We start from the raw sequence: 11,287 nt of genomic DNA, 5'->3' as shown, positions 1-11,287 counted from the left end.
GCCCTACTCTGATCTGCCACCATTTCAGTGAAACTGACTTTTGTTAGTCAAAGCCAGTGTTGGAGCTGGGAGTGGAGGTCTATGGTGGGACTCTTCAATTCATGGACTCTCCTTAGTGAAGTTCATTTGGTCCTCCCCAACCCCCAGTGTCCCTTTTCCTCCTAGCACCACCCTTCAAGGCCTGTCCTGAATTTAATTTTCCACTGGAGGTTGGCACATAGCTTAAGGCATCCCTTGGGAGCATAAACTGGTAATGACTTGAAATCTTAACCCCTAAAAGGATATTGACATTTTTTCAAAAGGGGCTCAGGAAGGTGCAAAATAATTAAATCTCTAATGGCTGACTTGTAAATTGGGATTATCTTTATTCTGGAAACTTGGCTTTGCTCAAACATACTTTTTGGGTACAGATCTCCTCTGGGCATTCCTAAGGCCAGAATTACAGGCAAGAAAAGGTGGTCCTGGAGAGGAGGGTGGGTTGCAGTGGGGAGAGATCCATCAGGTGGGTGCTCGGTAGGAGGACAGATCCTGAAGAGGTGCGGGAGAGGCCAGGAGGCTGAACTTCCACACGGAGTCAAACTAGGAGCTGGTTTTATAATCTTCCATATCTGTCCTTCAGGGAACTTGCAAACTTTCTGGTGGCATGAGACGTAGAATATTACAATACAGATTACATAACAGGTTAAAAGCTGAGTCTTACATGGTCATATACATGCACACAGGTTCCAGGTTCAAAGTCTCAAAGAAATTAAGTTACTCTGAAAGGATGTAAAATTGTGGACATTTGCCTATTAAGGAGACAAGCAAACTATTTTTTTCCTTTTTCAGATTTTTCAAGTTTTTCAGGTATGTCTGGTCAAATTTTCTGTGGATATTAGCAACTATCAAGTATCAAGATTATAGAACAACAAAAAAAGCAACATTACATGTTTATTTCTTGCTCTGGAAATCCAGAGATTTTTATTTCCTTGTGAAATAGATAATGAAAAAATAAAATTAACAATGTATACACCATGGTTCTTTGTAACCCGAGTGTCACAAAATGCTCTATAAAATATCTGAAGTGCTTGAGGTTGCCTAGAGGGAAAAGGTAAAGATTCTCACTACGGAGCTAATAGTTCCTGCTCAACAATTTGAATTTCACTTAAGAATAAACCTGAGAGCCTACATCTGGGAGAGCATGTTTATCTTTAATGTAGCAGTTTGGAGGTGGAGGCATTCCTGGAAGAGAACAATGCCTGATGCATTACAGGCATAAAAATAAAGATTTGTTCATGACACAGAAGCCCTGCCTCCAAACCAAGATTCTCTCAATTCACAAATACTATCAAAGGAAGAAAACTCTAGAACCCCATTAGAGTGGATATCTCCCTGCTCTTAATCTCCAAGAGATCATTGTTTCCTATTTCCATGGAAACTAGAAGACTTGAAATTGCCAAAACTTGAGAGACACTTGAGACCAAAGCCAGAAAAAAAAAAAAAAAAAATTAACAAAAGACAAATGTTACAGGCAGCAAGTATGACAGTATGGTAAAGTTTCTGACATTTGTTTGGGAAGATTTTCTTATTTCTTTGCTTGGAAGAATGCAATGATTTCCAGAATGTGGCAGTAATAGCTTCACACCATGCTGCTGAATGTTCATCAAGTAGATTTTACTCTTTTCTAGAAAGGAAAGGAAAGACCCAGGGGCCTTGGCAGCAATCAAGTGCATGTTAAGCTGTTGGAAATTGCTCTCCTGGCACACCTTGATGTTAACCACAATGCGGAGGCCAGTCTGGCTGAAGTGCCCTTGCTCCCTCCCTTCCATGCAGTGAACAAATATTTATTGAGCACCTACTATTCTCCAGGTAATGTGTCCTACATACAACTAAGTGAAAAATTACAACTCAGATAAGAGCCCCTGGGAGAAGTACATGTAACTACTAGAGTGTGTAATAGACAGAACTGACCTGTCAGGGTGGCCAGGCTTTCCTAAGGAAGTGTGATTAAGCTGAGCAGGAGGAAACTAGGCAGTGGTTGTGGGGCCTGGGGAAGGAGAACATTCCAGGGAGCAGGAACTCTTGGGCAAAGGCCTCTGGAGGAAGTGAGTGTTAAACGAATTGAAAGTAGGCCTGAGTAGCCTGTGTTGGCAGAGCTCCAGAGAGCAAAGGGAATGAACCTGGGGTAAGGTCATTTGGAGAGGTGGGCAGGGACCAGGTCATTCCTAATGCACAGTCTTGAGTCTTGCAGGGCAGGCTTGTTAAGGATTTGGTTTCTAACCCTCCCCTCTCCAGGGTGAACTCAAGCTGTCATAGGAGTGCATGGCATATAGTCCTTGTGTGTGACCTGGGAATGCAGATTTTGGTTCATCTGAAATCTGTCAAAACATTGCCATAGATTTCAGAAGTGAACCACCAAGTTCCAAAGGTTATAATTTCATGAGATGCTTTAAACCTAAATCATGTTCAGTAAATATTATTTTACACATGATGATTCAGTAGGCATCTCGGACTCATCATCACGAATGTCAATTATCATCCTATATTAACCCCTCAGAAGCCAGAGTTTGGTCATCTAACTTCTCCATTTTCTGGGACCTAGCTGAAATCTAGGAAGTCTGCAAGAGGCAAAATACATGTGACAAAGATCATGCACATTTTAACCAGGTGGGAGATCCTCATTAAGAACTTCGCTGATTTTACTTTACACATAATTGTAGAAAGCAGGTTCTCCAGGTTCAGAGGCCACAGCATGGAGAAAGCAATAATTCAGAAAGTGAGGAGCGACATTATGGGTGGTTATATGACAATACTTAAGAGTAAGAGGGGCTGGGCATGGAGGTACATGCCTGTAGTCTTAGCTACTCAGGAGACTGAGGCAGGAGAATCACTTGAGCCCAGGAGTTTGAGTCCAGCCTCGGCAATACAGCAAGATCTTGACTCTAAAAAAACAACAAAAAAGTGAAAGTAACAGGAAATAGCACAACTGTAAAGCCTGAGACCAACAAACCAAAACAAAACCTAGAACAAACTGAATAAAAAATGGAGGAAAAAGAAGGGAAGGGAAAGAAGGGGAAAGAAGGGAAGGGAAAGAAGGGGAAAGAAGGGAAGGGTGGGGAGGGAAGTGGGGAGGGAAGGGAAGGGCAAAAGAAATAAAGAGAAAAAGAGAAGAAAAACCAAGCCAGCAATCTGGGTTTTTTGTTATGAACAAGCAACCTTGCGTACCTTAGTAGCTCTTAAGGGCATCATTGTGTTTATAATCAGTCCTTATAACATGCTTAAGAAGTCAAAGAAGTGTGTCATGTTTTAGAAAGATTTCTAGTGTGCAGGGTTAAGCCTATATTTTTATTTTATTTTGAGACAGAGTCTCACTCAGTCACCCAGAATGGAGTGCAGTGGCATGATCTCAGCTCACTGCAACCTCTGCCTCCCAGGTTCAAGCCATCTTGTGCCTCAGCCTCTGGAGTAGCTGGGATTACAGGTGCTGCCACCAAGCCCAGCAAATTTTTTGTATTTTTAGTAGAGACAGGGTTTTGCCATGTTGGCCAGGCTGGTCTCAAACTCCAGGCCTCAAGTGATCTGCCTGCCTCGGCCTCCCACAGTGCTGGGATTACAAGTGTGAGCCACCACACATGGCCCCGTTAAGCTTTTAAAAATATTTTTGGGCCAGGTGCAGTGGCTCATGCCTGTAATCCCAACACTTTGGGAGGCCAAAGCAGGCGGATCACCTGAGGTCGGGAGTTGAAGACCAGCCTGACCAACACGGAGAAACTCCATCTCTACTAAAAATACAAAATTAGCCGGGAATGGTGGCGCATGCCTGTAATCCCAGCTACCTGGGTGGCTGAGACAGGAGAATCGCTTGGACCCCAGAGGCGGAGGTTGTGGTGAGCCGAGATCACTCCATTGCACTCCAGCCTGGGCAACAAGAACAAAACTCTGTTTCAAAAAAAGAGATGTCTGGTCCTTAAAAAGTACAACTTCAGCTCTTTGGGAAACCTGTCCGTTCTGGGTGGTTTTCACAAAAGTTCTGCATAACCATGGTTTTACTGCAATGTGATTCTGTGGGGGTGTGAGTTAATATAGATTTCACGTTGAAAAATGTCTGATACACCAGCTTCTACTGAAACCTCTTCATTTTCACAAGTTATCTAATTCCGGATTTGAACAATGTCATTGGAAGTGACATTTTTCACATCTGAATTGTCATGATTCTATTCTTGACAGGGAGTGAATTCTTGAATATTTAAAAATACTGTAGGTGATAAAATGCCGTTAATAAATTTGTTTCAGAATTTGGCTTTCATGTTTTAAATTTTAATTCTCATGTATCTTTAATGCAAATAATCTTTATCTAGGCATAAGGTGCCCCCTAAAGTTACCTGGCTGTCTAGATTTTACATCTTTACTTCCTCCAAATAGGAATAAGAATGAACAAAATACTATTTGACCACTTTGAAAAATGCTCATTCTATATCCTTACAAAGTGAATTTTGGAATGACATTACTTTCTGTAAATACATCCTTCATACATGTCAGAGCATCTTTTGTCTCCCTAGAGAATATGTCTTAAACCTGTTTTTCTTGTACCATCTCACATTATCAGAGATATCTGCAAGAGAGTGACCTGGTAGGGTGAGGCAATTTTGAGAAAATCATTAATTTTCTAAATTATGATTCTTCTATACTAACACTTTTTTAGTGTTTAAAAGTGGGAGTTTTTTCCTAGTTAACACAGGTAAATAAATACTGAAATAAATGTCTTTACATTATCTTATTAAATAGTATTCTTTTGTTTATCTTGTGACAATCTTAACAAAATAGTTCATAAATAGTTATTCAAAAGGGGAAATATTAAGGTAGGTTAGAAGGAAATGTGGCATTTCCTATTTCTTTTGGCGATCACTGGGTTCTAAGCCTGTTTTGAAGCCTGATAAACATTCCAGTTTTAAGATGTTTTCATTTAATAAGATCCTCACCATTGCACTTTGCATTGGAATAACTAACAGACTGATAATAGCCTGGTAACTTTTAATAATATTTAAATGGTATAGCGACTATACGCTAAAATGTTTTTCTTTTCTGAAAATTAACACACACAAATTATTTAATATTTAATGAAAGCAAATCTCTTTTACTTCTTGAGGGTAGAATTATTGCCCAAATCACAACATTTAAAACATTCATTTGTTTTTTTTTTTTTTTTTTTTTTTTTTTTTTTTTTTTTTTTTTTTTTTTTTTTTGAGACGGAGTCTCGCTCTGTCACCCAGGCTGGAGTGCAGTGGCGCGATCTCGGCTCACTGCAAGCTCCGCCTCCCGGGTTCACGCCATTCTCCTGCCTCAGCCTCTCCGAGTAGCTGGGACTACAGGCGCCCGCCACCACGCCCGGCTAATTTTTTGTATTTTTTAGTAGAGACGGGGTTTCACCGTGGTCTCGATCTCCTGACCTTGTGATCCGCCCGCCTCGGCCTCCCAAAGTGCTGGGATTACAAGCGTGAGCCACCGCGCCCGGCTAAAACATTCATTTGTAAGCAATTTTGCCAGCCTGTTTTTTTGGTATATATTGAGATGCAATAATTTATTTTTCAAAATTCCAGCTTGTAACTTTAAAGGCTTCCATCTAAACAGAATACACTGTTCTTAGAAGCAGGTTGGAAAAGATTGGTTGATTGATCAGTGGTTGAATATACTTTCTTATAATTCAGCACATTTTAGAAGGGAACATCTTAAGGAAAGAAATAGTGTGGGTTACTGAGTGACAATGTGGTATGGAATATGATATTTCCTAATTTTGCCTATTTTGAAGAATTATCCAGGGCATGGGTTAAAAAGATAGATTCTAAGCTCCACCGCAGCCCTGCTGAATCAGAATCTCCAGGGGAGAGGTAAAGGAAATGTATATTTTTAACAAGTGCTCAGGGTGATTCTTATGACCTGACAAGTTTGGGAAATACTGGATAATGGAAAAAAATTCTGGCTTTAGAGTGAGACCGACAGAATTTGAATCCCTGCATGGCCAGATAGGAGCCAAATAACCTTTGGCAAATTTCTCTGAGTCTCAGTTTCTTCATTTGTTTCTTGTGTAAGGGGCATTAAATGAGTTACTGTTTGTAAAGGACCTGGTATGGTGTCTGTGCCCACTGTCCAAAAATACTAATGGTAAGATATTAGTGGCTTGACTGGGCACTGTGGCTCACGCCTGTAATCCTAGCACTTTGGGAGGCCGAGGCAGGCAGATTACCTGAGGTCAGGAGATCGAGGCCATCCTAGCTAACATGATAAAACCCTGTCTCTACTAAAAGTACAAAAAATTAGCCAGGCATGGTGTTGGGCGCCTGTAGTCCCAGCTACTCGGGAGGCTGAGGCAGCAGAATGGCGTGAACCCGGGAGGCGGAACTTGCAGTGAGCTGAGATTGCGCCACTACACTCCAGCCTGGGCAACAGAGTGAGCTCCTATCTCAAAAAAAAAAAAAAAAAAAAAAAAAAAAAAGTGGCTTGATTCTCAAGGATTCAACAAACTTAAAATGAACCCTGTTCAAAGTTGGAGTAATTACTTAAAATTTTTCAGTTCTGGTTGATCATTCCCTGCTTACCTCTTCCTTTGCACAAGAATCTATTCCACGGAAATGACTGACCAGAAGACTCTTTTGGCACTTTCCCCTGTTACTGGACATTTTTCTCTGATGAAGTTATCATCTATTCTCCCTCATTCTTCACTCTTTTTAGCCATACAGAGTGAGATGCTCTCTCACTGCACAGGAGGGGAGAATGCCTGGTTCATAGTTTAACTATGCTGTTTTAGGCTTTTATTCTCCTCTAAACAAATTATATTCCAGGGAACATAATTGGCTTTGACTATAGTATTAAAAAATATATCCCAGTATGAAAAAAGAGAATGGAAATGAATATAACTTTGTGTCCATCTTCAAATGACTTGAAGTTCCTTAGATCTAATTTAATTTCCATGTCTTGGAATCTTCCTACTAATGGCAAATTATTGTCTTAATTAGCGAGATGACTAGCAATAATGATGAAGCAATGCCATTTTCTCCTGCAGGCCTCCTAAGCGCGGGGCCCTGTGAAGTTCTTTTCACCAAAGGGTAGTTTTCAAACTTTAGTGTAAAGATGACTCATGTGGGGAGCCGCTACATGTGTTAATTTCCGTTTCCCAGCTCCGAAGTTGTGTGCATTTTGCCCTGGGGCACTCTAGGGGTCTCTCTTTGAAAACCACTGCTCCAGGAATTTGGTAAACTGCTACTGAATTTAATTCAAAAATTTCATTTTTAAGTTAAAGGAGGGTGGAGGAGCCATAATAGATCTCTGGCTAGGACTCCACTGCCCTTCTCAAATAAATTCCTTTGCCATTCATCTGTCTGTCAACCTATCTATGCATCTGACTGCAGTGGGCTGGGTGCTAGATGTGGTGCTCAGGTGGGCGTTGGGTGGGGTTTTCTCACTTCCTTTAGTTCATCAGTTAGCTACTGGGAGTACTATTTATGAAGTGGGCCAGGGAGCCTAGCTCCTGACCACACTAGTGATGTGGTGTGATGTGATATGAGTCACTGCATATGGGAAGCAGTAGACTTTCTGTACTTTGATTTCCTACCATTGCCTAATGGTAAACACTGGAGGCGGCTCTATCCCTGATTTGGTCCCTGGGGTAGAAGCCTGCTGGAAAAGGGCAATCATAAGTAATTCAGTAATGATTTCTATGAACACCAGAAAAAACACTATAATTACTCAAAAAATGAGAGATGGCAGAAGCACTAGCCAAAGATGACATACCATCACTTACTTCTCCCTTGGCTCCTGGGTGTAGCTAACCTCTGGGGAGACAGAAACTTTGCAGGACAATGCTGGGCATTCAGGGACTACAGAAATGAACAAGGCATATACTCAACTGTCAGAGAATTTCTAACCAGGGAAGAGAGGAAGAGGAAGAGAGAGAGAAAGGACAATGGCTTAGGCAAGTGTAAACATAATTCTGATGCTAGGCAGAATGGTATAAATGTCACAAGAACGATCCGAAGTGTTAAAGGGGCTTGAGGAGAGAGAGATCACACACCCAGGTGGGTTTTCCCAGAGGAAGTAGCATTTGAGCAAATCCTTATAGGAAGGGCAGGAATTTGACAAGTTGCAAGAGAAGGGAGAGACATTTCAGGCAGCAGGAACATCTTGAGCAAATGTGTGGGGTGGAGAAGTCCTGTTGGGACATAACAGAATTCCTGCTGGGGAACTGGGAAATGTTCTCTTGGGTTTTAGTGGGAGGCAAGGCTGAAAAGTTGGGTTTGGTCAAGATCAGATCTGAGTTTGGATTTCCTCCAGTAGGCAGCAGAGAGCCATTTAAAGGGACTTGAGCAGGAGGGTGACACAATCCGAAATGTACTTTAGGAAGCACAGCAGCTGGGTGGAGGATGATTTGGAGGAGGAAAGGCTATACAGACACACCAGGGAGGAGGCTCCTGCAGAGTGAAGAGGAGGAATAATTGACTGTGAGCAGCCAGAGGGGCTGGTATAGACAATACAAGTCAACTGTGGGAGTTGCAGGAAAGAGGCAAAGGCAGAGGAAAAAAGCTTGGGGTCCTGGGAACAGGTGGCAACAGTATCAAAAATATAAGGAAAGAAGAGAACCTGGATTCTAGGGAAAGGTGGTTCTTTGGGTTTGAGGTGGCCGTGGGCATCCTGGTGGTGATGGAAAAGTGAGCTGGCCACCAGGAAGAAATACGTGAGCCGGAGAGGGAGATGACACTTTAGGAAACGGTTATAGGGTGGGTGGTGGAAACTCTCCAAGTGGTGGATCATCCAAAATGAAGACGACCGTGATAGGCTGCAGGGCAGGGTGTACATTAAACAGTTTGAAGGAGGATAAACAAAAAAGAGGTAGGGAAAAGAGGAGTTGGAGACACTGGAGGGATGGCAGAATTCCGGGAAACTCAGAGAGAGATGGCCAGTTCAAGAGGGAGTCAGTAATCAGCGCTAGAAAGTGCAGGGAGGGCCGGCTGGGTCAGGCTGAGCTGGTGGCCCCTCATTTGTCTCTGAATTAGAGAGCTTGTAATAGATCCCTCCAGCAAACGACGGTGCCTTAAATCCAGTCTCTTGCTCATTGTAACAACGAAAGCTCTAAAAGTTAGGCACCTCCAAAGGTACCTATTTTCCTGTTCAATGTGAATTAATCTCTTCTACTAACAACCCCTATGACCCTGAATGAGTCATTTATCCTGTCTGGGGACACCAGTTTTGTCATCGTTGACTTTCCAGTTCAGTGATTCTATGTGTTTATGTGTGAAAATGCTTGCTAATCTACACATTATACAAGCCTAAGTCGTATCATGAATTTCTGAACAGAATAGAGCCCAACCGTGTTGTACTTTTAAACTTACTGTCTTCTATACCTATGTTTTATACAATTTTAAGATTTTTTTAAAGATATCTAGAAATGAAACCCCTGAGACTTCTCCCTCTACTTGCCCATAAAGATCTTCCAGTTTTCCGCACAGGCTTTTTCCTAGACATGGAGGAAGTGCCCAGAAAAATACTGGAGTGATATACAAAAACAATGTCACAAAAATTTTCCTAACAAGGCAGCTGCGGAAAGTCGGCCAGCGTCCCGACCCCAGGGACCTGCAGCCTGGGACTTGTGAAGGCCCACTGTGTAGCTCGGGGTTTCCAGGGCCTCGGCCCCGAATGGATTTTAAAATGCCGAAGCGCGCTATCCCTTTAAATCCAGGCTGCGAGGCAGGCGGGTGGGGAGCAGCCAATAACCTTAAAAGATGCGAAAGTGTCAAAGGAGATACAGTTTATCTCCAACAATGGGAGCAGATCGGCACTACTGTTTACAGTAAAAACAGAAGGTGGGGCTGGGAGGAAGCGTGTCTCCGACGCGGTAATTAAGTCTGCGGCTTGGACGCAGATTTGACCAAGCTCTGTGGAGCGCGAACAATGTCCGCAGGGCTCCCGGTTCAGAGAGGAACTCGCTTCTCCGCCTTCGCCCGCGTCCAGGCACCAGCGAGCCGCGCTCTGCGCTCGCTCCCCCTGGTCCACCCCTACGCTGCCCGGACCCGGGGGGACTGGCCCTGCGGGCGCCGCCAAGGCGGCTGAGAACGCGGCGCGCGTCCCAAGCGCCTGGACTCCGCTCAGCCGGGCGCCGGGGTGGGATCCGGGCCGCAGACCCAAGTGCGCCCGAAGCCGCCGTCCGTCGCCGGCTGGGCTGTGTGTGCGCGCGCCCGTGGGACTTGCGCGCGCCCCTGCAGCGTGTGTACTCACAAAGGTGTGTCTGCTAAACCCACAGCCCGGGATGCGTTCCACCCCGAGCGGGAGAAACCTCGGCCTGGAGCGGGGCATCGTCCGCGCGGCCGCAGGGGCGACAAGGGCGGCTGGAGCTCCTCGACTGCTAGCGGGCGGGTCGGCTTCCTGGCCCGAAGGGCTGAGGCAGCGAGGGCGGGACGGTGGCAGCCGGCTCCAGACGCTCGTCGCGCGGCTGCTGGGCACGTTCCGAGCGCTCTGCGTGTTTTCGGGCACAGCCCTGCAGCCGGGACAGAACGGACGCGGGGCTCGGGGATGGGCGCACTGCAGCCACGCGGGGTAGCAGAGCGGGCGCGCTCCTTCCACACCAGATCTGCAAAAGTGAAATAGAAAGCCGCCGCCGAACGCAGCCATCCTCCCCCTTCCCCGCCGCAGCTTCGGCGGGTGGTGGGGAGAGCTCCCCTGGACCGGCTGGAGGGGAAGCTGGCAGGCGCTCGGGTTCGGCCGCGTCTCCTCCGCCTTCCTCTCCACCCGCGTCCCCCGGGCTCCATGCCGCATTTCTTTGTTTTGAAAGCGCCTCCTCCGCCCAGAGGCTTTTCCCCCGAAGGGCAGGGGGACAGGGGGTGGGGCATCGGCCCGTGGGCCCCGCCCTCCATTTAGCTCGGAACCCTCCGCTTCGCTCACCCCCTCTTCTCCCCTTTCCTCCCCGCTGCGACCCACGAGGCGCATCCTCACTTCTCGGACTTCAAAAGAGAGGCTGAGAACCGGAGGGGGAAGTGGGGTAGGCAGGGGGCGCAGAGACCCACCTACCTCAGGCCGGGCCCGGCGGCCCGCCCCCTCCCACGGGAACCCCGCCTGAGCCCCGCCCCCTTCCCCCCACCACGCGTCACAGCAGCCTGACATTCTCACAACCCACCGGGCACCCAAACCGCCCGCCCCCGCCACCCCCGTGTCCGCCAAGCGCTCTATTTATGTTTCAGCCCAGCGATTTGCATAGGCCCCTCCCTCGGCCCTAGGTTCCCCCTATCGGAGCCCCGCCCCAGCCTCTGCGTCACAGCGGAGGCCC

The 11,287-nt window shown here is 45.9% G+C and overlaps 1 protein-coding gene across 1 annotated transcript; it reads right to left on the bottom strand.

Moving 5' to 3' along the window:
- Nucleotides 1-345: 345 nt before the first annotated feature.
- Nucleotides 346-10,983, bottom strand: LOC134733446 (uncharacterized). The gene is made up of 3 exons (XM_063622617.1): nt 10,243-10,983; nt 2,825-2,921; nt 346-631 (listed from the first exon to the last, which is right to left on the bottom strand). The coding sequence occupies exons 1-2, from the start codon at nt 10,948-10,950 to the stop codon at nt 2,841-2,843; spliced, it is 789 nt and encodes a 262-aa protein (XP_063478687.1). The 5' UTR covers nt 10,951-10,983; the 3' UTR covers nt 346-631; nt 2,825-2,840.
- Between the last annotated feature and the right edge of the window lie 304 nt (nt 10,984-11,287).

The sequence above is a fragment of the Symphalangus syndactylus genome, chromosome 18, assembly GCF_028878055.3.
Source record: "Symphalangus syndactylus isolate Jambi chromosome 18, NHGRI_mSymSyn1-v2.1_pri, whole genome shotgun sequence".
Lineage (NCBI taxonomy): Eukaryota > Metazoa > Chordata > Mammalia > Primates > Hylobatidae > Symphalangus > Symphalangus syndactylus.
This window is presented reverse-complemented; position numbering and strand designations above follow the sequence as displayed.

Coding starts and splice junctions, on each gene's coding strand:
- LOC134733446 (XM_063622617.1), bottom strand. CDS start 10,950: ATGCGCCTCGTGGGTCGCAGCGGGGAGGAAAGGGGAGAAGAGGGGGTG. Junction 2,922..10,242: donor GGTTTAGCAGACACACCTTT/GTGAGTACACAC, acceptor TTGTTTTTTTAG/AGTCAAGATCTTGCTGTATT.